The 18384-nt window shown below is 39.7% G+C and overlaps 1 protein-coding gene across 3 annotated transcripts in view; it reads left to right on the forward strand.

Moving 5' to 3' along the window:
* The window catches only part of zyg11 (zyg-11 family member, cell cycle regulator), a 39706-nt gene that overhangs the window by 14655 nt on the left and 6667 nt on the right, over positions 1 to 18384 (forward strand). The window contains exons 6-17 of one of the 3 annotated variants that reach the window (XM_061978278.2): positions 1488 to 1604; positions 1699 to 1839; positions 3521 to 3697; positions 3832 to 3896; positions 6623 to 6722; positions 6779 to 6829; positions 6909 to 7070; positions 9485 to 9532; positions 11968 to 12165; positions 12231 to 12283; positions 12350 to 12447; positions 12515 to 12700. In XM_061978278.2, coding sequence (XP_061834262.1) covers positions 1488 to 1604; positions 1699 to 1839; positions 3521 to 3697; positions 3832 to 3896; positions 6623 to 6722; positions 6779 to 6829; positions 6909 to 7070; positions 9485 to 9532; positions 11968 to 12165; positions 12231 to 12283; positions 12350 to 12447; positions 12515 to 12696 — 1392 coding nt within the window. In that variant the 3' untranslated portion in view covers positions 12697 to 12700. The remainder of the gene's footprint in view (positions 1 to 1487; positions 1605 to 1698; positions 1840 to 3520; positions 3698 to 3831; positions 3897 to 6622; positions 6723 to 6778; positions 6830 to 6908; positions 7071 to 9484; positions 9533 to 11967; positions 12166 to 12230; positions 12284 to 12349; positions 12448 to 12514; positions 12701 to 18384) is intronic. The other 2 variants (XM_061978279.2, XM_061978280.2) reach the window with 2 other exon arrangements.

The raw sequence follows: 18384 nt of genomic DNA on the forward strand, positions 1-18384 counted from the left end.
GCCTATTAATAACAACATTTTAAAGTGCATGCAGAGGCAAACGTATTAACGTGCTTATTAATAACATTTTAAAGTGCATACAAAGGCAAGCGTAATAACACGCCTATCAATAACAACATTTTAAAGTGCATGCAGAGGCAAACGTATTAACGCGCCTATTAATAACATTTTAAAGTGCATACAGAGGCAAACGTAATAACACGACTATCAATAACAACATTTTAAAGTGCATGCAGAGGCAAATGTAATAACACGTCGATAAGTAACAACATTTTAAAGTGCATACAGAGGCAAATGTAATAACAAGCCTATCAATAACATTTTAAAGTGCATACAGAGGCAAACGTAATAGCAAGTCTATCAATAACAACATTTTAAAGTGCATGCAGAGGCAAGCGTAATAACACGCCTATCAATAACAACATTTTAAAGTGCATGCAGAGGCAAACGTAATAACATGCTTATCAACATTTTAAAGTGCATGCAGAGGCAAACGTAATAACACGCCTATCAATAACAACATTTTAAAGTGCATACAGAGACAAATGTAATAACACGCCTATCAATAACATTTTAAAGTGCATGCAGAGGCAAGCGTAATAACACGCCTATCAATAACAACATTTTAAAGTGCATGCAGAGGCAAACGTAATAAAATGCTTATCAACAACATTTTAAAGTGCATGCAGAGGCAAACGTAATAACACGCCTATCAATAACAACATTTTAAAGTGCATACAGAGGCAAATGTAATAACACACCTATCAATAACATTTTAAAGTGCATGCAGAGCCAAACGTAATAACACGCTTATCAATAACATTTTAAAGTGCACGCAGAGGCACATAACACGGCTTAAATATGTTTATTTTGACAGCAGGTGTTTTAAAAAAAATGTACCTCGGGGCCCAACTTTTCCACTACCGAGGGCCCACTCAAATATTATTACTGAATAATTCACCTTACTCTTGATTTTAGTCATATTTAATAATTATATCTAACCTCCTTACAGTTTAACAGGATATAAAATCATGCGTTAATCACTAAGATTGCTATCTAGGCTTAGGTCAGGCTCATTACAAATATAAATACTAATTAAATATACTGCGAAAGAAAAATACATTTACATATAATTACGCAGCGCTAAAAGAATATATTTTAATTTATTTAAAAATGAATGTTTATTAAATAAACTCTTAATAAAATTCAAGTGCAAATGAAAATGCAGCTTCACCACCTCAGTCATAATTTTTGCGCTTAAGAAACTTCTGTGATTTTATCTCCAGACTTCTTGTGTGTTTGATATTGTCATTACTGCCACAAGTGGTGGAAAAGTGTATTACAACTGAGTGTGGCTGCAGCCCATACGGACCACAGCTGAGAAACATATTGTTTAGCAGCCCTCTAGGGGGCGCTCGAGGCCCAACCATGGTTAAACACTTTTTTACAATTCTAAAAAAAATGTTTTTGGCATCTAAATCTTGCAGGTGACAGACGCCGCTGTTAAGGCGTTTGTTGAGGAGAGACCCGGAATGACCTTTATGGGACTCCTAGCCACGGACGCTGGTTTTTCCGACTTCCTTTCCGGGGATGGAAACCTTAAAGTATGATTTTTTTCCCCGGGAGGAATGTGCATAAATTAGCCAACTGCATGTGAATTCAGGTATTTGAAATGTTTTTCTGTGTGTGATTGATCAGGTCACGGGGGAAGCCAATGAAACGCAGATCTGCGAGGCGCTGCGCCGCTACGCAGAGAGGGAGGGCTTTGTGAGAGAAGCTCTGTTTCATCTCTTCAGCCTCACGCACGTCATGGACAAACCTCGACCTGACATTCTAAAGGTTGTTGTCCTGAAACCCTGTTTCTACCAAGTGATGCAGTTCAGTACAGTATTACATAAAAGTGACTTTTTTAATGAGGTTCTAACAGTACTGTAAATTCCTACTTTTTTTTCGACACTTTGAACCCTGTGTAAAAGTTATGGATATTTCTTTGCTGACGGACATCATGTAAATAGTTTATAAAAAACAAACAAGCAAATGCACTGAAAAGATGTTATTGTTTGTGCTATAGCGCCATGTTTTAGACAAGTTAATTTAGTGCTTTCAACCGGAAGTAGCAGTCCCATTCCGCCTTCTAGCCGTCCATGGCGTTTCTGCTCGTACGGATCACTCCAAGCAACGTTTGTAAGTTTACTTAATAAACCGTTCCACGTGTGATGTCTGTAGGAATGTTTTCATGCACATTCGTATGTGCTATCGTAATGTACTCAAGCCAGTGTCGTTAGCATTAGCCAATACGCATCTATTCATGACGACCCTAATTGGGCACCTCTAACCCGCCACTAGCTCGACGAGTTAATGCCTACCACCAAGGACAGGCTTCGCTACACATCCTAAAATAGTAGTTTATTTTGTACATGTTAAAAACAAAGCAGAATAAATAATAAAAAAATATCATTATGATTGAAAATATCACAGTGATTGAAACAAATACAATTAACACACAATAAAAACAATACAAAAGGAGTGGGAAGAAGTGTAACTTATTTACTCCCACTTTTTATTTATAAATTAAATACCAAGCTTTCTTATCATAATTGGTATATACGGGTACAATGATTAATTGACTGGTCTTATTGCAATATATTACCAATAATTCATTTTATTTCTATTCACAATCATTATTATTTTTGTATTTATAACATACCGGTACATAAAACAAATACCGTATTTTTCAGACTATAAGTCGCAGTTTTTTTCATAGTTTGGCCGGAGGTGCGACTTATACTCAGGAGCGACTTATGTGTGAAATGATTAACACATTAGCGTAAAATATCAAATAATAATATTTATCTCATTCACGTAAGAGACTAGACGTATAAGATTTCATGGGATTTAGCGATCAGGAGTGACAGATTGTTTGGTAAACGTATAGCATGTTCTATATGTTATAGTTATTTGAATGACTCTTACCATAATATGTTACGTTAACATACCAGTTGGTTATTTATGCCTCATATAACGTACACTTATTCAGCCTGTTGTTCACTATTCTTTATTTATTTTAAATTGCCTTTCAAATGTCTATTCTTGGTGTTGGCTTTTATCAAATACATTTCCCCAAAAAATGCGACTTATACTCCAGTGCGACTTATATATGTTTTTTTCCTTCTTTATTATGCATTTTCGGCTGGTGCGACTTATACTCCGAAAAATACGGTAAACAAAGCGATACAAACACGATAACGTAGCATGACGTTGCTGCTAAAATGGTCAAGCGGTCATGCTGGCACTGGAGCATCAAAGCTACAGACACATAAAAGTGCTTAGTTCTAAATTCCAGCATAAAGGCAACAGTTTACTGCAGGACTTCTCACCCTAATTTCAAATTGGTATGAAAAAACTACTAAAACGTTAAGTGTCTTTTATAATAAGCGCACCAAACTGTAGTGCTTGGTGGAAGAGCTTCAGCACCTTGGTGACATGTTGTCCTACAATCTACCTCTTTTCTGCTTTCCAGTTGGTAGTTTTAGGCATGAAGAACCACCCCGCCACTCTGAACGTCCAGCTAGCGGCCAGCGCCTGCGTCTTCAACCTGACCAAGCAGGACTTGGCAGCCGGGATGCCGGTCCGGCTGCTCAGCACCGTCACTCAGCTCCTTCTGGAGGCCATGAGGACGTTTCCCAACCACCAACAGGTAGCTGCAACACCATGTTTGAATATATAACAATTTAACACGTGGACTCCACACAGCACCAACGATGGAAATGACACCTCAGAATTGTCTGAATAGTTTCTCTTTTTCTTTCACCTTTTTTCCCCTATCCTCAGCTGCAGAAGAACTGCCTGCTGTCTCTTTGCAGTGACAGGATCTTACAGGAAGTGCCATTTAACAGGTAGCTATATTGGACACGCGCACAAGATACACAACCAAAAAACTACTTTTTCCTCCTAATTGTCCGACTTTAATCAAGTTTAAATAAAAGTAAGGAGGATAAGCAAAAATAACAGGAACAGGAATGTTTTAGTTCAGTGGTTTTTAACCTTGTTGGAGGTAACAAACCCCACCAGTTTCATATGCACATTCACCGAACCCTTCTTTAGTGAAAAATAAAATGTTTGTTTTTCAAATTCAAGACAAAGTTATATGTTTTTGGTAACACTTTAGTATGGGGAACATATTCTAAGTAGCAAAGACTTAATTTAGAGTTTTTTGGACACTAGGGCAGGGGTCGGCAACCCAAAATGTTGAAAGAGCCATATTGGACCAATAATACAAAAAAAAATCTGTCTGGAGCCGCAAAAAATTAAAAGCTATATTACATACAGATAGTGTCATGAGATATAAATTGAATTAAGAGGACTTAAAGGAAACTAAATGAGCTCAAATATAGCTACAAATGAGGCATTATGATGCAATATGTACATATAGCTAGCCTAAATAGCATGTTAGCATCGATTAGCTTGCAGTCATGCAGTGACCAAATATGTCTGATTAGGACTCCACACAAGTCAATAACATCAACAAAACTCACCTTTCATGCACAACCTTAAAAGTTTAGTGGACAAAATGAGACAGAAAAAGAAGCGGCATAAAACACGTCCTAGAAAGTTATACATGTAAACAAACTGCGGTGAGTTCAAGGACCGCCAAAATTAGTAGGACAAAACGGGGCTCGCCAAATACTCGAATCAGTGAAGCATGTTTAATATAAACAGTGTGCTTTATAACAATTAGGGAGGTTTGTGTCATGTTTGTCCTCCTACAGAAAGCATATTAAAACAAAAAATAGATTGTTTTCCCCTCATCTTTTTCCATTTTTCATACATTTCTGAAAAAGCTCCAGAGAGCCACTAGGGCGGCGCTAAAGAGCCGCGGGTTGCCGACCCCTGCACTAGGGGAACATATTCTAAGTAACAAAGACTTAATTTAGAGTTATTTAGTTAAGGTTAGAGGGTTAGGGCCAGGGTTAGAGGGTTAGGGTTATAATAAGGCCATGCCGAATAAGGCATTAATAAGTACTTAATAATGACTAGTTAAGAGCCAATATGTTACTAATTTGCAAGTTAATAAGCAACTAATTAATGGTGAATATGTTCCCCATACTAAAGTGTTACCATGTTTTTTTACTGGTGCACAAAATGAACCGTGCATGAACATCACCTTGTTCAAACAACAAAACAAACACAGTGCATAAACTCACAACAAATTACACACCTGCAAATCAGTGTGACTTCTGCTGTTGCCGTATCCGTAATACGCTGATAGGGAGAAGTTTTTATTTACACGATGAGTCAGGTGTGTCTTGACCTCTGCCGAACCCCTGAGCCCGAGTCACTGAACCCCTAGGGTTCCATCCAACCCAGGTTAAGAACCACTGCTTTAGTTAAACATTGGGAAAGGCATCAACATCAATCAATTCTGAAAATAAACCCACTTGAAGAAGAGGAACCTTTGACCTGAAAACATCCGAGAAGCAATATAACACAAATCACACGAGGACTGTTAAACTAAAATTGTTGTTGGACAAGACATTACTGAAATATTAATTGTTCAACAAATTTCAGCAGATTTGTGACATTAAAGAGTGCATTTGTTTGTTATTCTCTGTGCTCTTTTTTTGTAATGTGCATAACTTTTGTAAGGTGCTCCTGTATTTCACAAGACTTTTAGGATATGTCAAAAATAATCCCCAGTATAGCGTGTAAGGTTTTCACACCAAACATTTTTCCTCATAGTCTTATGTCTTCTATTGACCTGATTGTGTTCTCATAGCATAGAGACTTTTTTTTGCCTAATAAATGTGAGAAAGTGATGATGCTCACTTTTGACAATGTTTTTTTTTTTTATTGTAATTGCTTCGTCCTGAAAGCAGTTCAGTTTGTTGTTTAGTTACCTTATTTAGAAAGCTAAATATGGTTTAAAACATCTGCTATACCTTGTGGTTAGAGCAGTGGTCCCCAAACTACGGCCCGCGGGCCGCATCCGGCCCCCCAGCATCCAAAATCCAACCCACAGGAAGTCCCAAGTTACATTTTTTTTTAATTTTTAATTTAAATTTTTAAAAATCTTTCCTTTCTAATCCATTTTCTACCGCTTGTTACTCTTTGTGTCTCCTAGCCGCTCCGGCAAATCATATTGTCTAAAAATGAATCTTCCCATCGATAACATGACAATGTTAAATGTCAAAACGGATTAAAAAGACAATGTATATATATATATATATATATACATATATATATATATATATATATAGCCCGGCCCCCGGCCAAATTTTTTTAACCCAATGCAGCCCACGAGTCAAAAAGTTTGGGGACCTCTGGGTTAGAGTGTCCGCCCTGAGATCTGTAGGTAGTGAGTTCATACCAAAGACTATAAAAATGGAAACCATTACCTCCCTGCTTGGCACTCAGCATCAAGGGTTGGAATTGGGGGTTAAATCACCAAAAATGATTCCCGGGCGCGGCACCGCTGCTGCTCACTGCTCCCCTCACCTCCAAGGGGGTGAACAAGGGGATGGGTCCAATGCAGAGGATTTCCCCCCACACTTAGTGTGTGTGTGACAATCATTGGTACTTTCACTTTAACTTATATTGATGGTTATTTTGCATGTTTTCACAGGTTTGAAGCTGCTAAACTGGTGATGCAGTGGCTCTGCAATCACGAGGACCAGAACATGCAGAGAATGGCTGTCGCTATTATTTCCATCCTGGCTGCTAAGGTATACATACAATTTATGAATATACATTCATAAGTGTTAAACATCTTTTTCTTTAGTTATCCACGGAACAAACGGCTCAGCTGGGAGCAGAATTGTTCATCGTCAAAGTAAGAAGAGACTCCCACCTTGTCTTGTCATGATGTTGGGATACGCTTTGCGAGTAAATACGACGTCTGCTCCCTGTAGCAACTCCTCCACATTGTTCGCCAGAAGGCCACTCAAGGCATGGTGGACGCCACCCTCAAGTTTACCCTCAGCGCCCTGTGGAATCTTACCGACGAATCCCCAACAACCTGTCGCCATTTCATCGAGAACCAAGGACTGGATCTGTTTATCAAGGTTCTGGAGGTACGTGGAATCCCTGCACACGTTAAACTCACAATAAAGATGGAATAGAATAAGGATAAAGCTGTCATTTTAAGACAAAAACGGTATACCAAGAAAAACATTCTATGCAATATTATGGTTGATGGAGTGACTTTTTTCTTGTCAAAATGCTAATACTTTCTGTAATTTATTATGCAATGACATTTGCTCCCTGTACAATTTTATAGTAACTGTAAGACTCTGATCTCGTAACGTTATTTACTGGAAAAAATTGGTTTTGTAACTAACTTTAAGACTTTGTCATAATTGTACAAATTTATCTTGAATGGTTTATTCTCGTAGACTGATGACGCCCCTGTCCACCCCCTAAAAACACGACTTCTTCTCATTGCATTACGACTTTTTGCCCAAAGAAATGCTACTTAACGTAACGCAACTTGACGTTACTATGCTTCCAACATTGCAACTTTACTTCGGCATTCTCCTAACTCTACAAGTTTATGCCAAATGGAGTACTTTAACTGTATATTTTTCAAATCCCAAATGAGTATTAAAATTATTCTCATCGCATTAAGACTTTTCCTCAGAAAATACCACTTTATTCTCATAACGTAACGTCTTGTAAATTTCATTACTTTATATTTTATCTGTACGACTAAGTGTTTTTCTTAGTCTGGAAAAAAATTATAGTTTTGTGATGCCTCTTTTAACTCTATTTGTACATTATTACAACTTTATTTTCAGTCTTAAAACATTGACAAGTCATTAAACTATAGAAACAAAGAAAATAGTTATTTATTCTCATTATATTTACGCCCTAAAATGCAACATTATTCTTGTAACTCCACGACATTGTTTTGTTATTTCATAACTGTATGACTTTATTCTCGTACTCTTGAAACATTTTTCTTGTAGTTTTCTCTCGTCGCAAAAATATTACGCCGTCATAACATTCCTTCTTGTAAACTGATTACCGTATTTTTTGGACTATAAGTCGCAGTTTTTGTTCATAGTTTGGCCGGGCGTGCGACTTATACTCAGGAGCGACTTATGTGTGAAATGATTAACACACAAGTGTGAAATATCAAATAATATTATTTAGCTCATTCACGTAAGAGACTAGACGTATAAGATTTCATGGGATTTAGCGATTAGGAGTGACAGATTGTTTGGTAAACGTATAGCATGTTCTATAAGTTATAGTTATTTGAATGACTCTTACCATAATATGTTACGTTAACATACCAGTTGGTTATTTATGCCTCATATAACGTACACTTATTCAGCCTGTTGTTCACTATTCTTTATTTATTTTAAATTGCCTTTCAAATGTCTATTCTTGGTGTTGGGTTTTATCAAATACATTTCCCCCAAAAATGCGACTTATACTCCAGTGCGACTTATATATGTTTTTTTCCTTCTTTATTATGCATTTTCGGCCGGTGCGACTTATACTCCGAAAAATACGGTACTTGATTTTCATAGCTATACTAATTTTTGTATTTGCTTAGTCTTAAACCATTTTTCTGGTAGTTTTGTGACTTGTCGAAAACTTTATTCTCGTTTAATACATTCTCGTTATTTTCTGACTTTATTCATGTAAACTGACTATTTGCAGAGCTGTACAACTTTAATGTCTTTAAATATTTGTCTCGTAGTTTTGTGGCTTGTCAAACTTTATTCTTGTTACTTTGATAAATTATTGTAACTTTCTGAATGAATTCTCGAAACTGTACAACTTTATTCATGTCAACTGACTATCGTATTTTCATAGCTTCACAATTTTTAATGTTATTGATCATTCACCGTAGTTTGTGACTTGTCAAACTTTATTCTTGTTACTTTAATAAATGCTCGTAACTTTCTAAATACATATTTGAAACTGTACAACTATGTAAACTATCGTATTTTATTTTTATAAATTACACTTTTAATGTCTTTGATCATTTTTACCAGTTTTGTGACTTGTCAAACTTTATTCTTGTTACTTGAATAAATTATTGAAACTTTTTAAATTAACAATTTTTTTATGCATGTAAACTATTTTATTTTAATAGCTGTACAATTTAATCGTCTTTATACATTTTTCTCGTAGTTATGTAATATGTCAAACTTGAATTTTCTTTATTAAATTCTCCTAACTTTCTAAATATTTTCTTGTGACTTTCCGACTTTTGTCTCGTAAACTGACTACTTTATTTTCATAGCTGTACAATTCTCATGACTGTATGACGTTAAAAATACTACGACTACGCTCATAATCTAAAAAATAAATTACTCTTATACCTGTGACTTTTTCCTCTTCAAAATACTTTTTTTCCAACTATTTTATTTTATAACTGTACACCTTCTCGTCAATGCACTACAATATTTTTTATACCTTGTCATTTTGAAACCTTACTAAATGATATCTGCACTCATCCCTTTCTCTTCAGTCCTTCCCTAACGAGTCGTCCATTCAGCAGAAAGTTCTGGGTCTCTTGGTGAGCGACTCGTGTTGTAGAAGCGCATGAAACATGATTGTAAGGCCCTGCTTTCTGGTCTTCCTAAAAAAGTTATTGCACCTTTGCAATTACTCCAAAATTCAGCTGCATGTGTCCTGACGAAGACCAAAAGGCGGGCTCACATTACACCAGTTTTAAAATCTGCATTGGCTCCCCGGGCGTTTCAGCATACATTTTAAGGTTCTTCTTATGGTTTATAGATGTTTTTTTGGTATTAGGCCTTCTTGTCTTTCAGATTTGCTTTTACCCGATGAACCTTCCCGGGCCATGAGATCCTCCGGCACTCATCTCCTAGTTATTTCCAAAGTCACGGGATGGCGCCTTTCCACCATTATGGCCCCCATCTATGGAACAGCTTGCCTGAGGACCTCAGGGCTGCGGAGAACGTTCATGTTTTTAAGAGCAGGCTTAAGACCCACCTTTTTGATTTGGCTTTTACCTGATTTTTATTATTTTATTGAATTTGTATTTTACTTTTTATCCTATTAGATATGCAATATTTTATTTATTGTATATTAATTTTATTTTTATCTTTTGTTTAATTTTTTACATTTTTATTTTTTTGTATTAATCTTCATATGTCTTACTTGTATTGTATTCTTTATCTCTACTCAACGGTTCTTACTATTTTACAAGTTTTTTTATTTTTATTTTCCCACGTTCCTCAGATGAGCCATTTGCCTCAGGGGTTATCGGCCGTGCTTGTGGGGGCGCCTTTGTGTCAGCGTCCTGGTGGCCATGGTCTGATGACCTCCTGGTGCAGATGGCTCCTGTGATAGTGTTTACTCACATGTCTCCTCTGTACTCAGCCATGCAATCATTTGTCCATATAGTTGCATATGTGTGTGTGTTGTGTGTTTGGCAGTGTTGGGACTAACGCGTTACAAAGTAACGCCGTTAGTTTCTGTGGTAACTAGTAATCTAACGCGTTATTTTTTATATTCAGTAACTCAGTTACCGTTACTACATGATGCGTTACTGCGTTATTTTACGTTATTATTTATGTAGTATCGGCTAGAAACAGAAGATCAGAGTGTGTTTCATTGGAGCGCTGCGGTGGAAAAGAAAAGGTGTGCTCTGTGTGGGTGGAGGCGGGGGGGAGGCTCCCAGACCGTAGCTGAGGAGCGCAGGGGAGACGTTCCTCCAGGGCCTATGTACTTCGGGGCTAACAACCTTCACTTTACCCGGAAGTGGGTCTTTACAGCTGAGGGTTTTTTTTTGATTGATTGAGACTTTTATTAGTAAGTTGCACAGTGAAGTACATATTCTGTACAATTGACCACTAAATGGTAACACCCGGATAAGTTTTTCAACTTGTTTAAGTCGGGGTCCACTTAAATTGATTCATGATACAGATATATACTATCAGATATATACTATCATCATAATACAGTCATCACACAAGATAATCACATTGAATTATTTACATTATTTACAATCCAGGGTGTGAAGGGGGGCGTGGGGAGGGGGGTTAGGTTTGGTTGTTATCATCAGTCATCAACAATGTGAATGACGAGGCCGGCGGTTTGTTGCAACTTTGAGACTTTATTGGACGCAGCCATCCACCAAGCTACAGCACCTGCACGCACTCACCGTCGCCGTTCCCTCACCTCTCTCGCCCACTCACTCACTGACGTCACTCACCTCACATGCTGTCATATCTTAAAGGGCCACACACACACACATACACTACTCTCATAACAACTAACAAGACATCATGGTGAAGCCAGAAGTCGAGTTTCTTAACATGGAAACATTCTCAATACTTTTCTTTGGTCGAGCACAAAGAAAATAACATTTTAGTTAAATGTAAGTTGTGTCTTGGATCAAAGATCATGTCTACCGGTACTTAAAGTTTAAAGTTAAAGTGCCATTATGTTGCAGCTATTTAAAATAGTTTTGTCAATTTGTTCTGGCCTGAAATAAATTGGCCCTTTGAAACATATCTTTGTCTTTGTGTGTTGTATGTAGACCGCATTGCTTTCTGAGTTCAGTGATGCAAATGCATGTCAAGTTGATCAACACATTGTATTATTCTCCAGTGCAATACTGAAATGAAGGCTAAAAGGGCATTAATCAGAGCCTTAAAAAAAAGGGGGGAAAAAGAAGTAACTAAAGTTACTTTTCACAGTAACGCATTACTTTTTGGTGTAAGTAACTGAGTTACTTTTGAAATAAAGTATCTAGTAACTAACTAGTTACTGGTTTTCAGTAACTAACCCAACACTGGTGTTTGGTATCTGTGTCTGTGTGTATGTATGATAATGGGGGATATGGGTCACCGGGGTATTGTTTTGAACTTTGTGAAGCACTCCGTGTTGCATTTCTTTTATATATGAAAAGCACTTTATAAATAAAGTTTGATTGATTGATGAAAAAGACCAAACATGCTAACCTCTGCGTGACGCGTGCAGAACAACATCGCGGAGGTGGGCGAGCTGCACGGCGAGCTGATGGTGCAGCCCTTCCTGGACCACATCAGGACCCTCTTGCACAGTCCCGAGGTGGAGGTGAGCTACTTCGCCGCCGGCATCCTGGCGCACCTGACGTCACGAGGCAAGGACGCGTGGACGCTCAGCCCCGACCTCAGGTCCTCACTGCTGGAGCAGCTGGTAAGAAAAGGAGACGAGAAATGTGTAAAGTTTGCGGCGAGCCCTCACGCGTTGTCTTCTGCTAGCACGCCGTCATCATGGAGTGGCACGCGCCCGACTGTGAGATGGTGGCGTACAGGTATCAGACACACCACACAAATATGGAAACATAGGAAATGATAAATATATACATACCATCCTGCAGGTCCTTCAACCCCTTCTTTCCTCTTCTGGAGTGCTTCCACACGCCCGGCGTCCAGCTTTGGGCGGCGTGGGCCATGCAACATGTCTGCAGCAAGAACGGTGAGACCCGCCATGCTCTCGTACAGCTTCTGATAGGTTGAATAATATTAATATCATGGCCGTCAAGCAGCCGCGCGCTACTGCAGCATGCTGTTGGAGGAGGGCGGCCTTCAGCAGCTGGAGCGCGTTCACGCCAACCAGCAAACCCACCCGGATGTCCGACTGTTGACGGAGAGCATTTTGGAGAGCCTGGAACGTCACCAGGCTCGTACGGGCCTGCCAAACGGACGCCGCCCGACACCGCTATGAGGGGGTAAAGACACACGCCTCTAATGTTTACAGTCTGTGCCCGTAAAAGCCTGCTTGTTGCTGACGTTTCTACAGAGAAAAGTGGAGAAATAGTGATGCAGGATTTTCCTGCTTCATATGTAGTGTCAGAGCTGCAACAGGTGTCTGTGTGTAGAGCAGGGGGGGACGGTGCAATGTCAGGGGGGGCGCGTAACCTCGGAGAATATGCTTTTTTTTGCTGTGCCAGAATATGATGAGCGTATGACTCTCCTCTCACTTGGCTCGTCCCAGTTTGCGTGAGTCAGTTTGACTGGAGAGGTCTAAACTTTCCTCATATTGCCATCATTATGAAATAAAAAAAAAAAGAGATCCAGTGTGCTTCCAGTTCAAAGATGGCTCACCAGATCACCTGACCTACTCTCGCTCGGCACACAGATATCAAAACTAATTATGTGAACATTCGTGATTCACATAAGTTAGAGTGGCCGTGCCAGCAACTTGAGGGTTCCAGGTTCGATCCCCGCTTCTGCCATGGGCGGCATGGCGTAGTGGGTAGAGCAACCGTGCCAGAAACCTGCGGGTTGCAGGTTCGCTCCCCGCCTCTTACCATCCAAAAAATCGCTACCGTTGTGTCCTTGTGCGGGACACTTCACCCTTTGCCCCCGGTGCCACTCACACCGGTGAATTGAATGATAGGTGGTGGTCGGAGGGGCCGTTCGCGCAAATTGCAGCCACGCTTCCGTCAGTCTACCCCAGGGCAGCTGTGGCTATGAAAGTAGCTTACCACCACCAGGTGTGAATGATTGATGGGTTCTACATGTAAAGCGACTTTGGGTACTTAGAAAAGCGCTATATAAATTTCAGTTATTATTATTATTATTAATATTAGTCACTGCCGCTGTGTCCTTGGGCAAGACACCTTACCCACCTGCTCCCAGTGCCACCCACACTGGTTTAAATGTAACTTAGATATTGGGTTTCACTATGTAAAGTGCTTTGAGTCACTAGAGAAAAGCACTATATAAATATTTAAAAAAAAAAAAAAAATATATATATATAATCTGATTACCGTATTTTCCGCACTATAAGGCGCACCTAAAAACCTCCAATTTTCTGAAAAGCTGACAGTGCGCCTTATAATCCGGTGCGCCTTATATATGGAGCAATATTGAGCCACAACAGGTCTGACTGTTTTGTTGACATTCCCTTTAGCGCAGCTCCATCTAATGGATGCATAACGTAACCCCAGCCTCTACTGTAGCATCTATTCTATGCGCCTTATAATGTGGTGCCCCTTATATATGAACAAAGTTTTAAAATAGGCCATTCATTGAAGGTGCACCTTATAATCCGGTGCGCCTTATAGTGCGGAAAATACAGTACTTTAGTTGTTTTGCTTCAACCTGCAACAATGCATCTGGCAGACATATTTGATTATTCTTTCAAATTCTGTCTGAAGATGCTACCAAAACACAAACGACGCAATATGAAATTTATAAAACGGTGCAGCTAATTTTTGGATTTTTCTTCGCTGACGGCCATAATAATGCAAATAGATTGTTTTTTTAAAGTAAGCAAATACACTGAAAAGCTGTTAGTTTGTGCTATGGCGCCATCTTTTGGAGGAGTTTGCTCACTGCAGAAGTTGCAGTGTCCTTCCATTTAGCTTTCAACCGGAAGTAGAAGTGCCATTCCGTCTTCTGGCTGACCATAGCGGAACTGCTCGTACGGATTCCTCATTCATCACTTCAAGCAACGTTTGTAAATGTTACAATATAACTAAAACAATTCTCTTTTACTAAACCATCCCATGTGTGATGTCTGTAGGAGTGTTTTCATGCATATTTGTAGGTGCTATTGTAATGTAATGAATCTCGCGTTGGGTAATATGCTAACACGTTAACAAGTGTCTGTGTTAGTATTATTAACTTACAATGGCATTCTTTTTGTATTGTTTCAGTTTCGTTTCAGTAAATTCATCAAGGCCGTGGTTTTTACGCACTAAAATTTTGGCACTGTTTTGACTAGGGGTGTGGGAAAAAAATCGATTTGAATTCAAATCGCCATTCTCACGTTCTACGATTCAGTATCGATTCTCATTTCTCAAAAATATTTATTTTCATTTTTATTAATCAATCCAACAAAACAATACACAGCAATACCATAACAATGCAATCCAATTCCAAAGCCAAAGCCGACCCAGCAACACTCAGAACTGCAATAAACAGAGCAATTGAGAGGAGACACAAACACAATCCAAAAGTAGTGAAACAAAAATGATTATCAACAACAGTATCAATATTAGTTACAATTTCAACATAGCAGTGATTTAAAAATCCCTCATTGACATTATCATTAGACATTTATAAAAAATGTAAAAAAAGAACAATAGTGTCACAGTGGCTTACACTTGCATCACATCTCATAAGCTTGACAACACACTGTGCAGGGGCGTCACTAGCTTTTAAGGACAGGGGGGGCTTAGCCCCCGGGAGATGCACAGGATGCGAGCGAACGTAGCGCACGAGCACAAAACTTCACAAACGGCTAACAAAGACTTAAAAATGATTCATTGTTATTATTATTATTTCAGTCGGTTTATTTTCAATCTGTGTTCAGTACAACAACACACATGGGTTTGCACAGTGATATTTTGTTTACAGCATCAACAAGAAACAATTACTTGCATGATCCTTCAAGATACACTGAAACACAATGAAAGTCATGGCATTAGCCTCTATGTTATTCATTCACAACATTCGCTCACAATACAATAATTGTTTGTTCCCAAATATTTTGAAGTTGCACAGATTACATTTTGGGCACATATGTGACTAAACTGGTTGTAAATGCAAGCCCTGGAAATATTACTTAATTACTTGAATTAAAGTAATATCTGGATCGGGATGATTTGGCTTATATATATATATATATATATATATAAAATGCCCTACTTAATAGTAGATTTAGTAGCCCATGAAGGGGGTGTGGGGGAGAACAAGGAACACAACAAATAAGCGGCGTTTGGTCATTTTAACGCAAACTAAATATATATATATATATATATATATATATATATATATATATATATATATATATATATATATTATGGTAAGCCGTTAAGGAAATTAAATATATATGGAAGTTTGAATAGACTCCTCTCTGAGCTGCCACCTTACCGTGGTAGAGGAGTTTGCGTGTCCCAATGATCCTAGGAGCTATGTTGTCCGGGGGTTTCTATGCCCCCTGGTAGGGTCTCCCAAGGCAAACTGGTCCTAGGTGAGGGATCAGACAAAGAGCAGCTCGAAGACCTCGATGAAGAACACAAACCAAGGACCCAGATTTCCCTCGCCCGGACGCGGGTCACCGGGGCCCCCCTCTGGAGCCAGGCCCGGAGGTGGGGCACGATGGTGAGCGCCTGGTGGCCGGGCCTGTCCCCATGGGGCCCGGCCGGGCACAGCCCGAAGAGGCAACGTGGGTCCCCCCTCCAATGGGCTCACCACCCATAGCAGGGGCCATAGAGGTCGGGTGCAGTGTGAGCTGGGCGGCAGCCGAGGGCAGGGCGCTTGGCGGTCCGATCCTCGGCTACATAAGCTGGCTCTTGGGACGTGGAACGTCACTTCGCTGGGGGGGAAGGAGCCTGAGCTAGTGCGTGAGGTGGAGAAGTTCCGGCTAGATATAGTCGGACTCACTTCGACGCACAGCAAGGGCTCTGGAACCACTTCTCTTGAGAGGGGCTGGACTCTCTTCCACTCTGGCGTTGCCGGCAGTGAGAGGCGACGGGCTGGGGTGGCAATTCTTGTTGCCTCTCGGCTCAAAGCCTGCGCGTTGGAGTTCAACCCGGTGGACGAGAGGGTAGCTTCCCTCCGCCTACGGGTGGGGGGACGGGTCCTGACTGTTGTTTGCGTTTACGCGCCAAACAGCAGCTCAGAGTACCCACCCCTTTTGGATTCACTCGAGGGAGTACTGGAGAGTGCTCCCCCGGGTGATTCCCTCGTTCTACTGGGGGACTTCAACGCTCATGTTGGCAGCGACAGTGAAACCTGGAGAGGTGTGATTGGGAAGAATGGCCGCCCGGATCTGAACCCGAGTGGTGTTCTGTTATTGGACTTTTGTGCTCGTCACAGATTGTCGATAACAAACACCATGTTCAAACATAAGGGTGTCCATATGTGCACTTGGCACCAGGACACTTAAGTTGGAACAAAATACTACCAATTTAGCTGGGATTGAACCCAGCAGCCTTCATTCCAAGTCAACAGTCTCACCCACTGTGCTATCCTGCATCTTTTGAAATACTGTATGCGGCTTATATAGAAATCTAATCAGGGACTCTTTGCTGGGTAAAATACACAAAAGGTGGACCAATATACTGTCAACCAGACAGGTATCAAACCTACGACTGTTTATTGCATGTCAATAATCTTAACCACTGGGCCATCCTGGGTCTTGTGAAGATGTTTTTCTGCCTCATATAGAAAGGTAATCAGAGACTTGTTGCTGGGCAAACTACGCTATAAAATAGTGGAATAAAATACTGTCAAAATGTCTGGTATAGAACCCAGGACTGTTTAATCCTAATCAACAGTCTTAAACACTGGGCCATCCTGGCACCACCTACATCGAGAATGACACGCTCAGCAGATGTTTGCTGCAGGGATGTCACCTCTTCTCACGGTGAAAAATAGCTGGTTCTATGTTTTTGTATCACCTCAATCGTAGGTTACTAGTTTACTAGTTCACCATTACATCAGTGAAGAAAACCCAGGATAGAACAGTGGTTAAGACTGCTGCCTCTGAGTCCGTAGTACTGAGTTCAAATAATTGACTTTTAAAGTTGAGGAATTTGTTTTACCTCTATCATATATCACTGATTGCATTTGTAAATAAACAAAAATCATGAATCAACAAGATTCTGGATAGTTTAATAGTCAACACTGTGGGCTCCCCAGAATCACAACTCAGCAAGACCCATGATAGCATAGTGGTTAAGACTGCTGCATCTCAGTTAGTAGTGGTGGGTTCAAATCTCTCACTTTGAAAGTTTAGTTGTTTTGTTTTACCTCTAGAATAGTTCACTGATTGCATTTGTATATGAACAAAAATTATGTTATACCAAGACCCTGCATAGCATGGTAGCTAAGACTGCTACCTCTCAGTCAGTCGTATGAGGTTCAAATCCATGACTAGGAAAATTTATGTTTTTGTTTCATTTCTATCATAGTCCACTGATTGCATTTGTATATGAGCGAAAATCAGGTTATGATGGGACCCAGAATAGCTCAATGGTCAACACTGTGGGCTCCCAATACAGGGGTACTTGGTTCAAACCCCAGACAAGTAATCATTAATTTGGCTGAATGTCGTCAAAACGACATAAATTGAGTAATGTTATGTGCTCGTTGCTTGAATAAAATAAAGTTAAAAAATGAAGTCAATGCTAAAGATAATAATAATTGTCAAATAGTCAATGAATACACCTCAGGGGTTACCTGTGTGAGTGTGTGTGTGTGTATATGAGTATGTGCGTGTGAGTGTAATTCCTGAGGTGGGGGGACTAGGAGTAAAACTTAATAATAGAGAGCGTTGACCAATGAGCTCTCCTGGGTACAATTAAAAAAATAATTAAATAAGTTAATTATTATGTTTTCATTACACATGGAGGTGAAATTTATTATCCAACACTTCCAATCAAAGCTTCAGAAGATA

The sequence above is a fragment of the Nerophis lumbriciformis genome, linkage group LG18, assembly GCF_033978685.3.
Source record: "Nerophis lumbriciformis linkage group LG18, RoL_Nlum_v2.1, whole genome shotgun sequence".
NCBI classification, from domain to species: domain Eukaryota; kingdom Metazoa; phylum Chordata; class Actinopteri; order Syngnathiformes; family Syngnathidae; genus Nerophis; species Nerophis lumbriciformis.